A 20,926-nucleotide genomic window follows, 5' to 3' on the forward strand; every position below is an offset into this window, starting at 1 on the left:
ACTAACCGGCAGAGGAGATGGCGTTTGGTACGCCAGAGCTGGCCGACAGAAGGGTCGCCGGATAGTGGAGATATCCCGGGCGGTTTCCAGCCACGGAAGCAAGCATCGCAAAGCGCTTCACTTCTAGTTTTCCTCCTGAGGTGGGGGACTCGGCGGCGGCGGGCGCACAACGTAATAGCTCTTTCCGTAGAGGTCCCTGTTTCTTCTGTTGGGCTCCTCTCCCTTTTCTTTCTCCTTGTTGTCACGCTCCTTCTTTTTTCGGAAAAAAGAGAGGGCCATTGTAGGGGTGTCCTGTTCGTTTGTTAACAAGGTGGTCAAAGCGAGGGACTGGGAGACCTGGTTTTTGGAATGACGGACAGGAAGCGCGTCAACGACGAAGAATGTAGGAGCATGGGCCATAATAAGGGCTGAAGAGAAATTGTTTGCCAGTGGGCGACCGACGGAAAGATGTTCGCTCTGAACTGTAGTGACTCTGTACGCAGAACTTCTGAGAGGAAAGTATGGAGTGGTGTAGCAGTATATATATATATATTCTTAGGATAAGGTGGAATCGCCTCTAATGCCAAATTGTGTGCGTTACGCGTTGCCACAAAAACGAGAGTGGACAGAACCCAAGCCCTAGCAAAAAAGAAACCTGTCGAAGAGGAGCGACAAGTTTGTGGGAGCGCTAAACAGGGGTATCAGGTTTCCGTAAACTTAAGCATACTCGTTTACTTCGTACACCCCTGGCCAAACGCGAAATCAAGGGGAGGGGGAGGGGCAACGTCAAATATCGCCTTGTTTTCTTTCCCGCATGCGATTTGGATGGACGAGAGGCGTTCGGGGATGCAACAAGACTAGGTAGGGAGTAGAAATGGATAGCGGAGACCGGAAACAGGCCGGGGTTTGCTTGAGAAAGCGGATCAAAAGACCCGGGTTTCTCACCCATTCTCCACTATCTTACCCCTTTGAGTGGACGTGAGGCCTCGTGTCGGTATGTCAATGAGCAAGAAACAAAGGCCGTTCTTTGATTCCCGATGTCCCATGGACGCGGATGCAGCTGAATCTCCGTTTCATGCCGGGAAAGTTTACCTGCGTTACCGGTGCATTCTTCGTAAGTGTGTCCTTGGAGACGGGGAAGTGGATAGCTGCGTCGTAATCCTTGTCTGGTAAGTCAGAAGGTTGTTTTCCCGTTTCATCAAGGATCGCTAGCGGGCCTCAACGGGCCACTGTTGGGAAGTCTGTTGGGTAAGATTGATGGTTGAGTTGCCTTCGGTGGTGAGAGAAGAATGACTTGCAGTAGAAGGGAGACGGAGCTTTTCATCCGAAGGATTGTACGGGCTCGCCTGTTCAAGGCAGGGGGAGGTTGAATCCTACTCTAAAGTCTGAACCCGGGCTATGAGTGGGTCTGCTTCACCATCGATGTTGTTTTGGTCATGCCAAATCAAGTCTGGTTAACCAATTGATCGATGGGATGTTGATCCAAGATAAACAAGCAGCCAGTGCCGACATTAGCACCGCTACCGTGGCGCTCCATCGACAGTGCGCTGGATGTAAGGCTGACTGGTCTGCCTGGGAGGGCGGATCCATCTTACTATCTTTCCCAACTGCTGGAATCGGCCCACACCCCTTCTAGCGTCTGCATTATTCGGTTCGAATTGACGGCGCCCCCATCTCAGCAAAGCCGACAGCTGCACTTCCACTCTCAGACAATCCCTTGTCGAAGAGAGAGGAGACCGGATGCGTTTCGGCGTGATATCCGCCATCGAACAACACCATGCCATAACACTGGCCTAGCCAGTATCAGGCAGACTTTTGGTGGGGGTTAGTGGGTTACCCCCTCCAACTTTAGAGGCTCAGAAACGCCATTGCAAAAGAATTCGGTGCCCGTCTGTCTCGGTGAGGAGAAAATCAGACGGTGTTTCTCACAGGATATCTTTCTCAATAGCTTAGAACCTCCGGCGTCTCTCGAGACGGGCCAATGTCTGAAAACCCCTTGGACGACGAACCGGCCATGCGAAAACTCGCAACGAAATGCCTCAATAGAGGGTCACGATGGAGCCATCACCCCTCCGAATTTCGGTGATTCGACACCTGCTGCCGACCGCAACGATCCGACGAACTCCCCTTTGCGTCAAGCGCCGGATAACCCGAGCAATGCCCATCGACAATAACTTGGGATAGCTGCATCCACGGCGCCGAATAAGCGAGCCTCCCTACCTCCCTTAATACACATCGCATCGAATACTCGCTTCCATTGGAGCTGGGCAATAGGCTGTGTCGATTTTAACGTCTTGGAAAGGAGACGAGCGGCGGGTGAACCCAAGCAAGGCGGGGCATCAAGACCTTTTGTAGCCCACAGTGATCGGACACACCGAGTCAGGCCGGCAGGGAGAAGGATTGATTAAGAGACTTGTTTTACGCCGAGTATGCATATCTTGGGAACGGTGAACCACTCAAGAAGCATGATATCCTGGCAATCACATCGGTCTTACCCCTTCTTCCCGCAGACGCTGGTGGCGCCGCCCCTGTCGTTCTGAGGGAAGGATATGCAAGGCTTCAATGAAAACCCGGTCCCAAAAATAGCGATCAATTGACGCCATTATAAGGGCCAACGATTGCTGGTCCTAACTCGAGCTGCTACCTTGGAAAGAGGAGAGCGGCGAAGTTACAGATCAGTGATCTTTATATCAATCAAAAATCGAGGTGGGTCCGAGAGTCTCCGCACGACAATTTCAACCCTGCAAAATGGGTGGCTGCATGAAACTTGCACTACAGACACGGCCCGCTTTCACTACCGCTGCTAGCGTCGTGGTTTCTAATCCTACGTTGAAGGAACCATTCCTTTCCTCCGGGATGTGGTGGTTGCGGGGTGAGAGAGGACAAGAAGCGGACACACCTCACGAGAGGTAATTCGCTCATTCTCACGTTGGCAATTAGCGATCGCCTGATGAACATGGGGTAACAGCGTTGGATGCACCGCTTCCGGTTCAAGGATGCTTCTGGGCTGTTGTAAAGCAACCAGTAGCATCGCTCCAACAACAGAGGGCTTGTAAGGGAGCACCGTGGCTGGCTGCAGCCAGGGAAAACCGGCGGCTTCAAGCAAACGAAGGACACCCTTCGCTTGATGCACGTTTCGATCAGAGAGTCTAACCACCGAATCTAGGAAGTCACCAGGGAGATTATCATCATGATGTGGGCGTGAGCCCAAATTGTCGTGGCGGACGAGGAACCGATTACCTAAATCCATGCAGACTTGCCTGGCTGCCCGCATCTTTAAGGGTGCAGGAAACCCCTCACTGCTCCCGATCTTCTCCGTCACCCGTTAACTCCCTTCCCTCTTGACGGCGACATCGAACCTTTAGGGTAAGAACGACACCGGGAGTTAAACTGGAGGCTCTAACTGTCGACGGTGGTGTGGCGATCGTCATCTTGGATATCTCCGAGGGATAAGAGGAGAGCAATTCTCATGAATGCTCCTCTTCTCTTGGTTTCCACATCGTCGAATTCCAGGTTCCTACTACAATTTTCCTTTTTCTCTTTAAAACAGCAAAAAAAGCGTCTGTTGCGCCATTAACCAGGTCGAGCTACTCACGCGCCCGCGAACCACCTTATGAAACAGGGGTCTTCTTTGTCGTGCTGGCGATTTCTTTACTCGGTCCTTGGGCACCAGCGGATGCCCTCGGCAGTTTCGGAATCATGAAAATTCTCTCGCTCGCCAGGCATTGAGCTCAGGACCTCTCCCGTAAACCAACCTCTATGTTCCAAGACACTGCGCCGTCTGACCAACGGGCCATCAGCTGCTGATGATAATCCGCGGCATGATTACTCAATATAACGCATAAGCAGGTGTTTTTGAGGGGGGATTGTAAGATTGGGGAAGGAGCGAGGGGCGGAGAGGTAGGAGGTGATGAGGAAGGAGTGGCGGAAGTGTGGGATTTAGGGAGGAAGGAGCGACTCTGTGATGGCTAGGTTTCTGCTGAGATGGCGAGGAAGACTATTTGAAAGTACACGTCTCCTCTAGTAAAGCGGAAGAAGCAGGTCCTAAGAGACATATTTGCTTCTTCGTTTGTTTCTTATGCATGCCCCGCCTTATCATGTAGGCTGTCACACTTGCAACCCCGTGCCGGTTCGTAACTCGCTCCATTATTGTGATGCTATCTACAAGTACTGGATTGAAGCCCATTGATGGTTTAAGGGGGGGAGGGGCATTAACCAATGGTTGCCCTGTCTTCTGTCCATGTGATATGTGATATCTCATGCTTGAGCACACAATGGTGTGTCTCCTGAGCGTGCCAGGTCTCCAACTCTTAAGAGAAGCTTGCACGGATATATCAGCTCCAAAGCATGGCCCCCAATACCCACACGGATCGAGATGTATCATCGCGGAGGGTCTCTGATATCGCGACTCTTCCCGCGTCTGCGCCCCGCGCTTAGAGACAGACTTTGACTGGTTCCAGTCCCGAGCCATGTGGTCAGTCTCAACCGTAAATCGGGACGGGCCAGTTCTCGATCACGGCTCAAGCCAACGGTTGCGGGTTCCGTTTCCCTCCCCCCTTCCCTCCCCCCTTCCCACAGTCACACGCCCCCTCCTCCTCCGCCTGTGAATAGGCATAGACAACGATGGCATGCATGGCCCCCAATATTGGCCTTCGTCTAAGCCAGCAAGATGCCGAGGCTACTCGATCCCGGTGCTGCCACCTGGGTCTATTCGTTTGAATTCCTGCCTAAAGGGATGTGTAGACGAGAAGGGAAAGGGGGGCCGCCGAATCTGTAAGAAAAGGCGGAGTGGATCTTGGAAGTCAAGGTGATTTCTTCCCCCTTTTTAACAAGATCTCTCAGGGGTGTGACGAACCGATGTTCATCGATTGCGGGAGTGCCTGGTGTTGATGTTCACGCAAGAAACCTTGAACCCCTTTTCTACGAACTTCATCTCGGAGACGGGATGAGGACCAGACGCCCCAGGAGGTAGAAGGCAGTAGTAATTGATCCCTTCAGTCCAAGTACCTTAGAAATGAAAAAAGCAAAGATGCCTAGGACACTTTATGTGTTGGCTAGGCTTGGAGCCAAGTTGATCACCGCTTAGTCCTCTATGCCACTGCTTATCCCGGAGTGTATCAATATCGTCAATCGAAGAGAAGAGGGAAAGCATGTCGCGATAGCTCTTTGGGCCACACAGAGAGAGACGTGTAAGAGAGATGAAAAGGGGTGTGTAGGGATAACGACTGGCCTGCTCTTGAGAGAGACACACACCCCTGAGATGTCAACAGAGAGACCCACTCACACTTACAGTAGAGTGATGGAAGAAAACGCTTGTAGCCTGGTACATGTGAATACATAGGAATACAGAGTACGAGTGAGCTGCCAACTTTTGTGTTTATGGTTGGTTGATTGGACAGTGCCTCTAGACCAACAATGGGTCTATGCTTCCACACCCATCATGAAGTTCGAGGTGTCAGATTAGCGGCGACGATCTCTGGATGAATCGGCCGGATGACGATGTGAGTTTCGTGCAGAATTACGCCTCACGATGGCTTCACCGCTCTAACTCGAGCTACACCCGATTCCCAATGTGAAGGTCAGCCAGACGGATATTGGGGGCCAAAACAAGTCTAGGTGCCAGTGTGAATATGCCAGCACAGCAATATTTGAGGCTGGCCTCGAGGCACGAACACATCGTGACCGTATTGGAGACCGCGAGGCGTTTTCTCGACTCTGGGAGTGGGGAGACGCCCTCGGAAGCCGGTCAGCGATGGGATTGGGGTGGTGTGTACGTTGTTGTTGAATCTGGGACTTGTACTTGATGCCTGGCAGTCTCGCCGCTCAGCCACGATGTACGAGATCATCTCAGGCTTGCTAATTTTGATTGCGATGATAAGATCGGCGAGCCTTCGGCTGGGAATGGTGTCCTCCGGGCTCGGGTCCGAGGTAAAGCTCCCGTTGAGGTCGGGGCCGAGGTGGGGTCGTTTAAACTCAACGGTCCGAGGACCGAACAGTTTGCTATCGGCTCTAATCCGTACTATATGGTGTATGGCTTTGAGTCGTACGGGAATCAAGACAATCAGGGTACCGTCATGCCATCCGGAGCCAACCTTCTCGACGGGCGTTTTGCCGCTGAGTATTTCCACCCCTTCCGGGAGATCATTCAGTTATCAAGGTGCCATCTCTAGCACTGGCAAAATCTAGATTCGAAAGGGCGCCCTAATAGCTCTAGGAACCTCGTATCTTAAATAACTTGTGGGCGGGATAAATGCTTCTTAAGAGATCAGACATGCCATTCTCTCTTGCGAATTCTACCGAACAAGTCGTACAAACATACTTGAGTACGATATGATGGCTGGTCCTCTATAGCCACCCAATTTCTTCTCAGGAGAGAAAGTGGCTTGTGAAAATCTAGTTCGGATGATGGGAAATGTCGTTCGTTAGGTGTTGACATCATCTGTGAAGGTGTGAAGCAACACAGCCAGGGCGAATCTGGGACTTCAGTTGGCTTCAAGCTGGAATAGTTGATCACGTGAGAGACACTCGCGCCTGGTTTATGCGCCAGCATCTTATCCACCTCCCTGCGTTGTTCCTAACCCAGGCGCCACTCTCCTTGCAATCGTCACACGGATCCCTTCTTGTCGTTGCGCCGAGATATGAAGTTCCGCCTGTCTTCCGACCACACTTCCAACAGTCGTTATACTCGATAAGCGTTGTAGGCTCGTCGACGGTGTGCCGGCATACATGTGTGGTTTGAGCGACGACTTCTTTGCACATTTCGAACTTTTCTCGATTGGCGATTTCTTGCTCTTGCTACATTAGCCATGTCCAGCCTGTTTGACACCAGAAGAACATACATTGTTTGTTAAGAGCTTTTCAGTACTCGACGGACACTGATTGCCACTGGACTTGAGGCAATGATGAGATAATTGAACTTGCCTCTCATATTTATAAGATTGCACCTCGTAGTCGCACTCATTATTCGAGCTGGTGCCTAAAGTCCAACGTTGACTTCATGCAGTTCCAGGCTTACACCTTGCACACTTGTGGCTCCTGTAATTATTATAAGTTTCGAGAACATGCAAGTAGAATTACCAGCCTTCTCACCCGTGAGAGACTTACCCTGTTGGTAAGAAGTTCACATTGCCAGTTGCAGCAGCACTAGCCTCCTAGGTGCAGACCGAGAGGCGCTTGTTCAACAATCCACCATCCCATATGGTGTAGTGGTTAGCATAATGCTCTCTCATGTAATGAGCGCAGCATAGACCCTGGTTCGATTCCTGGTATGGGAGATGCTAAAACATCTTGATTTTTTGCCTTTCTTTTTCTCCAACCGGACCTTTCTCTTCGCTTTCTCTTTTTTTTTTTTTTTTTTTTTGTTTCATTTTTGTCCTTCCACCCCTTTTCCTCTTCCTGTTGTTAGATGAGTGAAGGGGAACGTAGGTTTACGCACTTACATTGCGGTGCAATATCTGCCCAGGGCTTATCGATAAGTTATCAATGGTGGGGTTCGCCAACTGAAGCCCACTGTCAATTGTCCACCACCAATCCCACCTCGACGGCTAAACCTTGGGTCTCAATATTTTTTTTTTCCCCAATCGACGTCCTAGATATTTTTTTTTTTTTTCTAGTCGCAAATTCGACGACAGAATTCCAAGGGTGCTGCCAACGCCTGCGAAGGAGCAATAGGAGAACCAATATTACCCAAAACTATGATGCGTGATTCCCCCTAGACACTCATAGTAAACCTTCCAAAATGGCAACCTCTCTCGCCAAGCAGTTGGCGCAGATTGCCGCCAAATCCAAGACGACTCTGAACGCCAAAGCCCAGAAAGCCGCCCATTCCAAGTCCTTGATATGGGAACCCAAGGTTGCCGCGAGTCAGAGCTTCCAGAGCCTCTACCCCGTGTGCTATGAAGGTTTCGAAGAGCTCTGCGGTCTCGACGCCCGCTTCACCCCGTTCCGCGCCACTCTCTTTAGCGAACAGAGCCAATACGAGGATAGGACGCAGCTCACCGAAGCCGAAAATAGGGAGCTCGACGGGAAGGTTGAGTCTTTCCTGCGTCTTGTGGGTAGCCGCTTGCGGTTGATGCCTGCAATCAAGGCCATTGAGTGGTTGATCCGACGATTCAGGTGAGGAAACCTCATTTGGAACTCAGACCCGTTCACAGGAGACTTCTAGAACGTCGCTAATCTCGATCCGCACCTTTTTAGGATACACGAGTTTAACACTGCCTTTTTACTCACGACATTCCTTCCCTATCATACCCTACCCGTTTTCATCACGCTCCTCTCGATCCTCCCATCTCAAATACCCGATGATTATCGATTCCTTCAGCCCTACATCCGATCGCTTACACCCCCCCCGCGAGCTGCTCTCGTCCACCAGACCATACACCATCGCAATTTCCTCGCTCTGATCTCTGAATATACCCTCGAGTCCTGCAGCACGAAGCAGCACTACCAAACCTTAATCGCCTTTTGGGGTGGCATTTTGACCGAGGCCGTGAATGGACTAGTAGATAAGAACAAGTCGGGTCGGAAGGCCCTGCAACACGACAATGACCAGGCTCTTCTCCACCAACTCGGCCCCATCTTCGGCGAGGCCCTCATGATGAAGAAAGTCCCTCAGGCTCAGATCGCTGCCTATATGGCCCTCACTGTCTTCGTGTCCAAGGGCGACTTTGGAGACGCTGCCGTGTCGGCCTTTATGGAGCAGCTTGCGCTCGGCTGGACGGGCGAGACCGTACGACCGGGATTGGTTTGTCTCTCTATTCTGGGTCAGCACAGGTCAGCCAAACAGGTCTCTGGAAAGATTGCAAAGGCCCTCCTAAAGGTCCCCGAGGTCGAGAAACACCTCGTTGAAATTGGCCGGGAATGGAAGGTTGATAGACTTGCGAACGGCCTTTGCCTGGCAATGATTGATCGCGCAGCGAGGAAGGGTTGTGCTCGCGGACTTCCAATCGTCGGCGCCCTCATTCGGGCTAACGTCCTGACACCCAAGCAAACTTCGGTCCTGTTTAAGGCCCTGCTTTTGATTGGCACGAACCTCAGTGAAGAGGTGGACAAGAGTGGAAGTGTGAGGAAAGAACTGGGGTCCATGCTTGTCCAGCTTTCGCAGGACCCTGGCGAGTGTGGCGACATCATTCAGAGCGCCATTACCGACGTCGACTTCGATATGGACCAGCTGGAGATGAGATTGGATCTGTCTCTCCGACAAAGCAAAATGCTTCCCTCCACCGAGGAGGGTGCTATGGATACGGAGGATGCCGTCGAAGTACCGAAGGAGAGCATTAGTGACGAGTTGGCCAAGTTGGCTCAACTGTCGGGCGGGTTGGCCTCTGATCTTGGTCCCGATGCTGGGGATGCTTTCGGTCCGGCTAGTGAAGTCTTCTTGCGTGCGATTATAGACTCGTCATCCGAGAAGGTGCTCCACGAATTCGACTCCCTACCGATATTATCTCGAGAACAAGCCCTGACCAGCCCGACGTATTTTGTCTTCTTCATGCGCATCTGGTGTGGAACTTTCCCGGCACTGGCCAAGGCCAAGGCATTGGAGATGGCAAAGAACCGACTCAAGGCATGCGAAAACGAGAATGTCGACTTCCAGGCCCTCTTACCGTATATCCTCGCGGCCTTAAGCGACCCGTCGAAGAAAGTGCGTCAGGCGGCTGCTGACTTCTTGATTATTCTTAACAAGGTGTACTCTAGCAACACGAAAGGAGCGGCGGTCTGGGCGAAGACGCTCTATCCTAGCTCCCAAGGCAGGGATGCCATGAACAGTGACGCCGCTGTCAAGACCCTACAGACGGTGTTTATCCCAGCTCTCGAGGAATGTGTAATGCACCAAGACCACGTCAGCTTCTTATTCGAGTCTGCCATCGGACCACCCAAGTCCAAGGATGCTGACGAGGGCAAAACCGACCGCCTCCCCCCGCCCGTAAGGCTTGCGTTCTTCCGATTCGCTGCTGGTGCCCTTCTTCGCACTCCCTTCTTGCTGGTAAAGGAACGTCTCCTCAAGGCGCTTAACCGCGTTCGATCTGTCGGTACCACCAGCAGAACACAGGTGCTTCTGCCCGCGTTGAATTGGTGGGCGGGTTTGACCGCCGAGGAGGCATCTGAGCTTGTCCGGAAAGAACGCCTTGATGAGTCTGACCTTAACAAGAGGTTTGTGGGCGTCGTCGTTGCAAATGATTCGACAGGCTTGCAGGCCCTCATGAAGATTGTCGTGACTTCGAAAGATACTCGGGAGGATTTCATTGAATCCATATTCGTGCGCCTTCGGAATCTCTGGCCCCTGATGAGGCCCGAGAACAAGTCGGCCATTGCCAACCAGATGCTCGACTTGGCTCTTAGCGGATCGGATGCTGAGGATATGCCTCGACCCACAGCAGTCGAGGCTGCTGAACTTCTACGAAGTGTCAAGTTGACCACTGAGATCCTCTCTCACTTCCTCGAGTCCATTCACATGGAGACCAACATCGTAGTCGACTCTCCCCCGAACAAGCGACGCCGCCTGAGCAACGAAATGACTCGGGGGGCTCCTCTCCACGGAGGGCTCGAGATTGCCGCTGCGCTAAAGAAGGCCACTTTCGTCCTCCAGCTTATTGAGCTCTCCGACCCCGCTGCCCACGCCGCGCTTCTCCCGAGCCTGTTCTCGACCCTCGCCAAGCTACATACCTTCCGCGCAGCCGTCGGATCAGACTTGGGTTACCTGCAAAATGTGGTCCTCACGAGCCTTCATGCCATGCTCCCCGCGTACAAGGCCAACAGTGACCTCAAGATTACAATTTCCGACGGCTACGGTGACCTACTCGTAAACTGCATCCAGAAGTCTTCCAGCCCCATCGTCCAGAACGCCGCGCTTCTCCTCATCGCCAGTCTCGCTACGACGGCGCCGGACGTGGTCATCCACTGTGTCATGCCGATCTTTACTTTTATGGGAGTATCCGTCATTCGACAGAGTGACGACTACTCGGCGCATGTCGTCAACCAAGTCATCAAGGAGGTTGTGCCGCCGCTGGTGGCTACGCTTCGCAAGGGCAAGAGGAGTGTCGTGGCTGCCTCGTCCGAGCTGCTTTTGAGCTTTACGTCTTCGTACGAGCATATCCCTTCGCACCGTCGCTTTGGAATTTTCATGTCGCTTGTTGATACCCTCGGCGCGGACGAGTTCCTGTTCGCCATCATTGCTCTACTCGTTGAGAAACAGGGCCCCACTGAGGGCGTCCTTAGCTTCGTGACCGAGCTCCTCGACCGCCATAATGTCAAGACGCAGCTCGACACTCTTGTCAAGCTCATTAGCCTCATTGGCGACTTGTTCAAGCCCGCACCCAATCTCGCCAGCGCTCTTCTCCGGCCCACGAGTAAACTAGATCCCCAGGTGTCTCAAGCGGCCGCTCTTAACCAGCTCTCAGCCCTTCCCGCCCTGCTTTCTAGCAGGAGGCTACGGATCCAAGTTCGTAAGATTACCGAGCACGACGACATGCAGGCTTCTGAGGTGCGCGAGCTTTACGCCGGTCTCCTCGAGAACCTCCTACTACTCGCCGACGCCGTGAAGGCTCACAAGGAACTCTACGCCCTGTGCGGAGAGTCGCTCGCAAGCCTCCTCAACCTTCTCACCATCGGCGAGTTCATCAAGGCGGTCGAGAACCTCCTTGACAGGCCGAACCTGGGTCTTCGCCAAAAGGTCCTCAAGGCTCTCGAGACCCGCGTGAACCAAGAAAGCAGCGCGGACCCCAGCTCCCGCGCGGTGCTGCTCGGCTTCCTGCCCCAGCTCACGGCGGCGATCCGCGACTCGGACGACATCCGCTACAAGCACACGGCCGTGGCCTGCGTCGACAAGATTGCCGAGAAGTACGGTGAGAGAGACCTCGAGGCCGTGGCGGCCGCCGCTTCGATCATCGCCGGCGAGCATTGCTTGGGCCAGCCCGACAAGCACCTGCGCGTTATGGCTCTTTTGTGCCTCGCGTCGCTCGTCAGCGTCCTTGGTCACGGCGTCATTCCCGTGCTGCCCAGCGCCTCTACGTATGCCATGAACTACCTCCGGGAGTGCATGGCTGGCAACAAGGAGGCCAACGCCGAGCTTCACAATGCTTGCTACTTTTTCGTTCTTTCTGTCGTTCAGCACATGCCGGAGATGATTACGGGTTCATACCTCGAACAGCTGCTTGCTATTTCTAACGCTTCGGCTGAGTATGGATGGGATAGTGAAGCGAATGACAGTAGGAAGAGCTGTCTTAAGTCGTTGGCGACGCAGGTTACCCCAAAGACTTTGTTTACGGGGCTTTCGAATGGTTGGCCGACGGCTGCTGGCGCTGGTTTCAAGGTAAGCTCATCTTCCACCAGTTCCCCCCCCCCTTTTTTTTTTTTTTTTTTTTTTGGTTTGGTGGTACTAACAGTAAAATTTCAGGCTATTGCGGAGTACATTGATCTCATCCGCACTGCCATCATCGCTCACCGCGAGCAAACCATTCGAAAGAACGTCTCCTCGCTCTCCTCCATCTTCCTCAACGCCTTCGACTTCCGCAGGCAAGAGTTCGAAAAGGGCCCTGTCAACGAGTCTGTTTCCGCCAAGGTCGCCGAGATCGAAGGCTCCGTCAACGAAGTAGCGCTCCTCATGATCCACAAGCTCAACGACGGCACCTTCCGACCCATCTTCTCGCAATTGATCGAGTGGACCACCGCAGGCACGCAGCAGCTGCCTAAGTCGGACACCGCGGGACATCTACGCAGGTCGCAGAGCGTCTACGGCTTCCTATACGCCTTCTTCAACCAGCTGGGTAGGATCGTCACCAGCTACGCAACGTACATGCTCGATGACGCTGTGCGGCTCCTCAAGTCCGCGAACCCGACCAAGAGCAGTGAGGAGCGCACCCTCTGGGAGAGTGTCCTCAAAGTCCTCGCCAAGTGCTTCGAGCACGACGAAGACGGGTTCTGGCAAAGCCCCGCGCACTTTGAAGCCGTAGCACCCATCCTCGTCGAGCAATTCCGCTACGCCTCCTCATCCAGTTCCTCCGACCTCCTCCTCACCGAAACGCTAACCCCAGCCATAGTCGAGCTAGCGCGCGCCGCCAGCTCCCAAACGCACCAGAAGGAGCTTAACACGTCGATCCTCAAGCTCCTGCGCTCGGAGCAGGCGTCGAAGCGTCTCGCGGCTGTCAAGTGTCAGCAGGCGCTGGCGAATAGGTTGGGCGAGGAGTGGTTGGCGATGTTGCCGGAGATGTTGCCGTTTATTAGCGAGTTGCAGGATGATGACGATGAGGTTGTGGAGCGGGAGACGCATCGGTGGATTGTGGGTATTGAGGGGGTGCTTGGGGAGAGTTTGGACAATATGTTGCAGTAGATGATGGGGAGGTGTCTTGTGGGGAGAGGGACTACAAAAGTGTTGGGTTTGGGAGTAGCTAGCTGGCTATGTGTATGTGTGGTTTTTGGTATGATGGATTTTTATGTGAATAACAACCTTGTTTGAGAGCTCTTCAGCTTGCTTTCTGGTGATCGACAGACCGTCGCGCCTGTCATGGTCGTAGGTCACAAATACGTACCAATATCCTTCGTCTATGCCGGTGTGTACATGTGGCTTTGGTGTGACCGGAAGATTCATACAAACAACCTTGTTTTCGAACTCTTGAACTCTCCTTGTGATGTTCCCATATTCTCCATCGTCTTGCGACCACGATATTACCCTGACATCCCGATTGCATTACACGGTGTGATACTTTCATCTTCAGTATAAATAATACTGTGCTCGCGTGTTTGTTTCCCTGTTCCATTCTATTTGTCGAGCTGCCTTTATAGGTGGGTAGCCGAAGGCCACCCTTCAACAATCCACCATCCCATATGGTGTAGTGGTTAGCATAATGCTCTCTCATATAATGAGCGCAGCATAGACCCTGGTTCGATTCCTGGTATGGGAGATGCTAAAACATCTTGATTTTTTGACGTTCTTTTTTTTTCCCAACTGGGCGAGACTTTTCCTCCGCTCCCGTTTTCGTTTTCCTTTCTTTTTTTTTTTTTTTTTTTTTTTTTTTTTTTTTTTATATATATATATATATTTTTCTCTTTCCTCATCTCTTCTGCTCCGCTGCATTACCCTGTTGTTTTACTGGCGAAGGAATTGACGGCGGACTTTTTCTTTTCTTCTCAATTAATTTTTCCACATTGATCGATTCCTTCGTCTCATCTCGAGCAGTGGAGACAACCCGATCACCCCGGAATTTGTAGCATTGGGCAGCATCAATCATCCAAGCATCAGAGTAAAGCACACGATACCCTCACTTAGCGGGTCTTTTGTAATTAGGACAACCATGGGCAAGGAATCAACTCTACAGGACCTCCCCACAGGTCTCTCCCGTAATGTTTTAAAATTCACGATCATCATCTGGTGAATGGCCTCGCTCCGGACCGAATGTCCTTGGCGGCGGACCTTCCTTTTTCCCCCTCGCCTTAGTAATTGCGCCGAGACTCGTGCCTCGATTTTGAAAGCGAAGCCCTAGACACTAACACGAGTTTTTGACCACCAAAAAAAGAAAGGCCAGGGCTTTTTTCGATATTATTGATCAATTTTTCCTCTTTTCGGGTTGTGGCGAGAGCTTGGGGGGTGTGCCGAGATTTATGCGGGGTATAGCCTAGAGAATGTGGAGGGAGCTCAGCTCTGAGGGGAACAATTGAAGTGATCCGGGAGGGGAGGGAGAGGTTCTGGAGTACGAGGTACAGAGGATAGAGGATATGGTGTCCCTGGTTTTACAGGATATTCAGATTTCTACACTACTTCGGAAAGTGATAGACTTTTGGAAATCCGACGAGATTGAAGCATGGGAGAGTTCTTACTGTGTCCTCGTGCATAAAAGAGAGTTTGTGACGACGTCGGCGGCTGGCATCAAATGAGTGCCACAATTCCATCCCCAGAAAATGGGGAAAATGCGAAGCAGTTGATCGGGTGCCTCTTTAATGATAGTGGTCGCACTCGCCCTCATGGTTCGTGGCTAGTCAGACGAGGTCTAGCCAGGGCAGGCCCAGCATGAGCCCAGTACTACTAGAGTCCAGTTTTTAGCGTCAGCAGTGTCACTCCAGGCCCTGTTCCCCCAATCTCCAGCGCGTCCAGTGCTAGCTCCCCGCTCTGTAACTTGCCGACATCAGCTCTGCCACCACCCCGTATCGCCCATGACCGCACCACACCACAAAGTAACCACATAACCACACGCAACCACACAGAACCACACACACACACACACACACAATATTGATTGATTTTGATGTCCCGTCAAATCTCCCACCCAAAAACCGAGCACCGAATTTCGCACCCCCGAGGGACACCAAAAAGAAAACAGCAGTCAAAAAAAAAAGTCACACACCCCAAGAGCCGCCGTCAGCAAAATCCACCCGTCAATTTCTGATTTTATTTTCCCCCCCGAATTTTTCAATCCGTTCAACCCAAAACCCTCTTAACCCTTTCCCCCCCCCAACGCCATTCCACGTTTAGGGGTCATGATCTGCTGAGCAACGTTTTCTTCCCTTTTCTTCTCTTCTACCATCCCCCGAATTATCCCTTCTACTCACTCTCCAGAGTGTCTCCAACAAAGGCACGCCTTTTGAGGCGATAATCGGGCGGTCAAAATGTCTGTCGCCTCTAAGGTTAGTTTTGCGAAACCCTTGCTGTGTGGCCCGAAAACGAGGAAGAGGGCCATGTTTCCGTTCCCCATCTTTTTTGCCCTCGGTCATGTGTGGGCATGTGCGTGGGTGTGGGTTGCTTCGTGGAAACAAATCCAGTGAACCCGTCCAATTCGGCAAGCTGCGGATTCGCCCTGGCCCTGCTCATCAATGTCATCGAGGGCGCTGGCGATTCCATTAGGCCTCGGGTCAATAGATCGCGTTCCTTCTCAATTGCCACATCTCCAGTCGCCGGACTATAGAGCTAACGATCCTGTGTCCCACAGAACCCTTTTGGCCTCCTCAGTACGGTTTACCCACCCCCTCCGGTGTCTTGTCGATTGAATTCTCGATCTCGTTCAAGAAGCTCAATAGTCGAAGATGACTCCCGCCATCCGGCTCTGTCTACATCGATGGAATACCATGGCTTTGCTTTCGAATGTGGGGTCTTGATGTGCTAACATATGCTGCGCTCCCACCAGGCGAGGATGGTGAAGCCCCTGCTGTCGTTGTGAAGGGAGGTGATGCGAACACCCGTGGTGCTAAGACCGAAACTTCGGCTCGGGGAGGCAACACCGGACGTCGTGGCTACTCTGGTAACGAGGCTGGTGAGTGCTTTCTTGCCTTCCTACCTTGCGACGTGTCCTTTGACTTCGGTCTTTTTTCGTTCCTTTGCGGTTTTTTGCAAGACCTGTGTGCTTTTCGTTGCTCGAGCCGCTTCTTCACTGAAATCCATTTGACCATCGGGAGACGGGAGCGAAATTTTTGCCTCTCCGAAACGTCGCCTAAAATGGGAAGGATGAAGCTTGATCAACCGAGATTGGCATTCGGGGAACCGGAACTTGCTCGTGAAGCCGTCTTGATCCGTTCAAAGCTAACTGTTGAATTTGTCATCGCCATTTAGCGTTCCGTGACCGTAATGCAGGCAGCGACCGCAACCGAAACAAGGGTACCGATGACGGCACGCGAGGCCCTCCCAGGGGCGGCTACGGCGCTCGTGTTCGTGGAGGTGAGCAGATGATTGTCCCAGCGTTGTGCATTTTTCAATTCACGGTGCATGGACTGTTCTCCATGACATTTTAATACGGATTAACTGACTGTCGGCAATAGGACGTGGCTCTCGCTACCCTCGCGACCGTGACGACCGTCACGCCAAGAACATCGCTCCGTAAGTCATCTTTCCCTCATCCAATCTCTCCTGGCGCCGATCGATGATAGGTCTGGCGGGTAGTCGTCGTGTCCCTGAGTTGACCCAGCGCTAACCGCCCTCGTCAATAGTGGTTCCGAAAAGCAGGCTGCTCAGTCCTGGGGCGCCGCTGAGGGCGAGGCCGAGCTGAAGGACGAGGTCGCTGGCGAGGAGATCGCTAAGACCGAGGCTAAGGCTGAAGGCGAGGGTGAGGCCAAGGAGGCCGTCGAGCCCGAGCCTGAGGACAAGCACATCTCGTACGAGGAGTACCTCGCCCAGCTCGCCCAGAAGAAGCTGGCTCTCGAGGGTCCCTCCCAAGTCCGACAGGCCAACGAGGGTAGCAAGCTTGATAAGAAGTGGGCCAACGCCAAGCCCCTCGTCAAGGACGAGGACGACGACTTCATCTCCGCCTCCGGCGCCGGCAAGGCCAAGCGTGAGCGTGAGCGAAAGGTCAAGCAGGTTGTCGAGATTGACCAACGCTACGTCGAGCCTGAGCGAACTCGCGGTGGACGTGGTGGACGTGGCGGTTCCCGTGGTGGCGCTCCCCGTGGCGCTCCCCGCGGTGGCCCCCGAGGTGGTGCTCGTGGACGTGGTGATGGCCCTCGTGGAGAGAACGGCCGTGGCCGTGGCGGTAAGGACGTCACCATCAATACCAACGACCAGCAGGCCTTCCCCTCGCTCGGCAAATAAACCCGAAAAGGCCGGCACATACCAAGAGAGAGGGAAATTAGCACAAGGCGGCCCTCCTCATCGTTACTCTTTTTGCCCCCCCTCCCTTTGTTATTAAAGCAAAAACAGAACGAAAGTTTAGCATGCCTTTAAGAGAGGCATTTGAACAAGCCTTGTTGGGAAAAAAGAGAGACAGGGAAAAAAAAATATAGGGAATTGTTTCTCCGGGCCTTTAAAACAACACTTGGGGATTTGGTTTTCTTGGTGTTCTTTTACATTTTTTCGTCCATGACAGGCCCACCCCAACTCGCGGAAAGATTTGTGCTTTTTCCTCACGTTTTTTTTTTATTGTCTATTCCGTTTTTCTCTTTTCTTTTAGTTTATCTCTCGAGTCGTACGGATTCTTAAAGTGGGAAGGGTAGGAACCTTTTTTCTTGAGGACAAAAGTTGTTTTTATACGAAATTTAAGGTTGATCCGTTTCCCAAGTTTCGGTTCCCCTTTTTTCACTGTTCTTTTTTTCCTTGCGTTCTTACATGCTTATGTGCATGATGCCTCCGGTTTTGTGTGAGTTTGTATCTGCTGTTCGGCCTGGGAGCTGCCTCTGAGGAAGGCGCGTCGACTTTTGCGTCTTGGCTTTCAGATCCGGGTGTTGTAGGCATGAGCGAGGGAACGTAGCTGGAAAGTAGGAGATGAGCTTGTAAGTGTTGGTACGATCCGTCCTTCTGTAGCTGGGGAACCAAAGGAGGGACGGACTCCAACTTCGTCATCCGTCCCCGCTGCACTCGCTCTTCCTATTCGGAGGACCTTGCCATCGCTATGCCCTTTTGCCTGTCTTGTAGGTAAATTCTCTCTCGCGTTTCATGTCCAAGACAGGAGACGTCCCGGAGACAGTAGCAGCCTGGGAGAGGAGAAAGAGAGAGTAAGCACGAAAGGACGACAGCAGCCATCCAATAACATCGTTTATACCTGTGCATCTTCACATCAGCTACATCTCCCCCATCAACTCACCCCGAGGGACCATCCATTGATCTTTCTTTACACGCAACAGTTTCCCCAACTCAAGACAACATAGGACATCATTTTTCTAAACCCCAGATTTAAAACCTTCAGCGGTGGATATCGTCACCAAGAAGAGCGGGAATATAGGTATGCGGCTTGAGTTAAGATGCGCCCTTTTCCCGAGTCTAGTTATGAAGTATAACTCCTTTTCTGAAAACTGCCGTAGATGGACCTCTTTCCTCCATCACTTCTCATTTTTTTCTCTACCTTCCATTTTCCTATAAAAAAAAAGGTGACAGTGTTTTAAAAAGACACAACATATATACTCCAGCAGAAAACACCCCCATCCCATCCATCTCCCGTCATCTCCTCCTAAACTCCCTCGCCATATCAATCCCCAAACTAGCCACAAACCAAACCCCATTAAACCCGGCCATCATATAAAACGGCGCCCCGTTCGCCACCTCGTCAAACAAATACCCGCCCGCCTTGGTCAGCAGCAGGATCGCCGCGCCGCCGAACCAGGAATACACGCCGGCAATGGACCCCTTTAGCCTCACGCGCGTCTGCGTCTCCTCGTCTTCTTGCACACAGGGCGTGGTTTCTTCGTCGCCGGGGGCGAGGAGGGCGCTTGTCTCGGTGGATTCTTCTTGGATAAGGGACGGAACGCAGTCTTCCGAGCGCGGTGGGAGAACGACGTCGGTGGTTAGGACGCCTCGGCCGAGTGAACCCAGGGAACAGACTATGGCGCCGATCTGGCTGATTCCCATGAGGGCCACGAGGAGGAACACGAGCGGGCCCCCGCCGCGGCCGTCAACGTCTTTGATCTCGGGGCTGCGCAGGAGCGGGAAAGCAGTGTAAGCCACCATGCCGAGGAGAGATGCAATTTTCACAGGGATGTTGGTGCGCCGCGTGCGGCTGGACAAGTAGCCGAAGATTGGGGCGCAGAGGAGGCCGAACAGTTGGGCCACGCCCGAGAGGATGGAGGCGAGGATGTAAGCCGCTCGGCATTCCTTCTTCAGCTCCGGTGAAGGGTCGTGCGGGGAACCCTGGCAGAAGCCGTTGTTGATGAAGTAGGTGTTTACGAAGAGGGGGATGAAAAGGGAGATTGCTACGGTGGAGGCGCGGGCGACGAAGCCTCCGAGGTAGCCTAGGGCGATGTTGGAGTCTGTGAGGCCGAGTTTGAGGGCTTCTCGGAGGAGGTGGAGGTATGGGAGAACAGGTCGCTAGGAAGGGTTAGCAAGAGGGGAAGACAAGGTCGCCTTGACACAGGCTAGGGACATGAAGGCTAAGAAGAGAGGGGGAAAAAAGACATACCCGGACCCGGCCATCCGCAAACCCATCCTCCGAAACACGCTTCATACCAAAAAGTGCCTTCCACCCCTTCCCGTCCTCCCCCTTCAATCCCTTCAAGCCAATAGACACAAACACCGCCACGGCCAACGACACAAGCGCCACAACATAAAAGCTATACGTAACGGCATCCGCCGTGCTCACGCCATCAATCTCCCCAAACCTTGCCGGCAGCGGCAAGAACAGCGACAGCGCCACGAGCGCGCCGCACCCCGTGAACAGACCGACGTAGCCCGCCAGCGCCGAGGGTTTCCCCAACCTCTTGTCCTCCTCCTCTTGCTCCTCACTGGAAGTCGACGAGGCTGATACGGCCCGCGTGTAGCGCTCGGGGGTGATGGTAAGCTCGGACGAGAGGGAGAGGGCGACGCTGTCGCGAGATGCACGGCCGTCGGTAGTGATGGGTTTGCGGCCGCGTTGGCAGAGGTTGACGGCTTGGGTGTTGCTGTCGTCGGTGAGGTTCGGGAGGATAGCCGTGACCATTGTGGCACTGTATATATATACAGCAATTAGCTCGTATGCTTGACGTAAAGGAAGTGGTTCCGGGTCATAGTTTCACTCACGCAGCAGTAGCCCCGATGGCAAAGAAGATCCTCGCCAGTAAAAGCTGCGGGTATACATTCTTCGCCTGGACAAACAGCGCCAACGCGGCGCTGATAATCAGGTATCCTAGGACGGCGACCCAGCGCACGCCCAGACGGTCGGAGATGAGGCCCCAGATGGGACAGGCCACTAGTGCGACGACCTCATCGGCGAAACCAAGCGTTCCGACCCTACAGATCAAACACCCTCGTTAGTCCCCGAAGCAAATAGATCCGGCGGTGCATAACCAGGAAAGAGGACAAAACCTACACATCCCCAACGCCATCCTTCTGGCCGATCAAATCCGTAATCACAAACGAAACGCTACTATTGAGAAACACCAGAAACGATATGGAAAAGAGCGATATCCCCAGCAAATACGTAAGGGCCTGCAACGTTGATGTCGACGCCGCGAAGGGGAGGTATCTCGTTATCAAGGACATGGCTTCGTTTAAGTTGTAAAGTTTTCTTCTTCCCTGTTTTTCTTTTCTATCGTGACATCGGAAAAAATCTAGGAGCTGAGGAAGGAATGT

General features: G+C 52.9%; 3 protein-coding genes across 3 annotated transcripts; 2 read left to right on the top strand and 1 right to left on the bottom strand.

Annotated features, from left to right (window-relative positions):
• Nucleotides 1-7,717: 7,717 nt before the first annotated feature.
• On the top strand, nt 7,718-13,303 carry SAPIO_CDS2976 (U3 small nucleolar RNA-associated protein 10; the record flags this gene model as incomplete). Its single annotated transcript, XM_016785870.1, has 3 exons — nt 7,718-8,094; nt 8,176-12,286; nt 12,371-13,303. The coding sequence occupies 3 exons, from the start codon at nt 7,718-7,720 to the stop codon at nt 13,301-13,303; spliced, it is 5,421 nt and encodes a 1,806-aa protein (XP_016644652.1).
• Nucleotides 13,304-15,573: 2,270 nt separating this feature from the next.
• On the top strand, nt 15,574-17,482 carry SAPIO_CDS2977 (uncharacterized protein; the record flags this gene model as incomplete). Its single annotated transcript, XM_016785871.1, has 6 exons — nt 15,574-15,591; nt 15,894-15,912; nt 16,089-16,214; nt 16,511-16,615; nt 16,717-16,774; nt 16,885-17,482. 6 exons carry the CDS (start codon nt 15,574-15,576, stop codon nt 17,480-17,482), a joined length of 924 nt encoding a protein of 307 aa, XP_016644653.1.
• Nucleotides 17,483-18,823: 1,341 nt separating this feature from the next.
• On the bottom strand, nt 18,824-20,836 carry SAPIO_CDS2978 (putative MFS transporter; the record flags this gene model as incomplete). Its single annotated transcript, XM_016785872.1, has 4 exons — nt 18,824-19,687; nt 19,779-20,301; nt 20,375-20,584; nt 20,664-20,836. 4 exons carry the CDS (start codon nt 20,834-20,836, stop codon nt 18,824-18,826), a joined length of 1,770 nt encoding a protein of 589 aa, XP_016644654.1.
• Between the last annotated feature and the right edge of the window lie 90 nt (nt 20,837-20,926).

Source organism: Scedosporium apiospermum (assembly GCF_000732125.1).
Source record: "Scedosporium apiospermum strain IHEM 14462 chromosome Unknown SEQ_SAPIO_0087, whole genome shotgun sequence".
NCBI lineage: Eukaryota > Fungi > Ascomycota > Sordariomycetes > Microascales > Microascaceae > Scedosporium > Scedosporium apiospermum.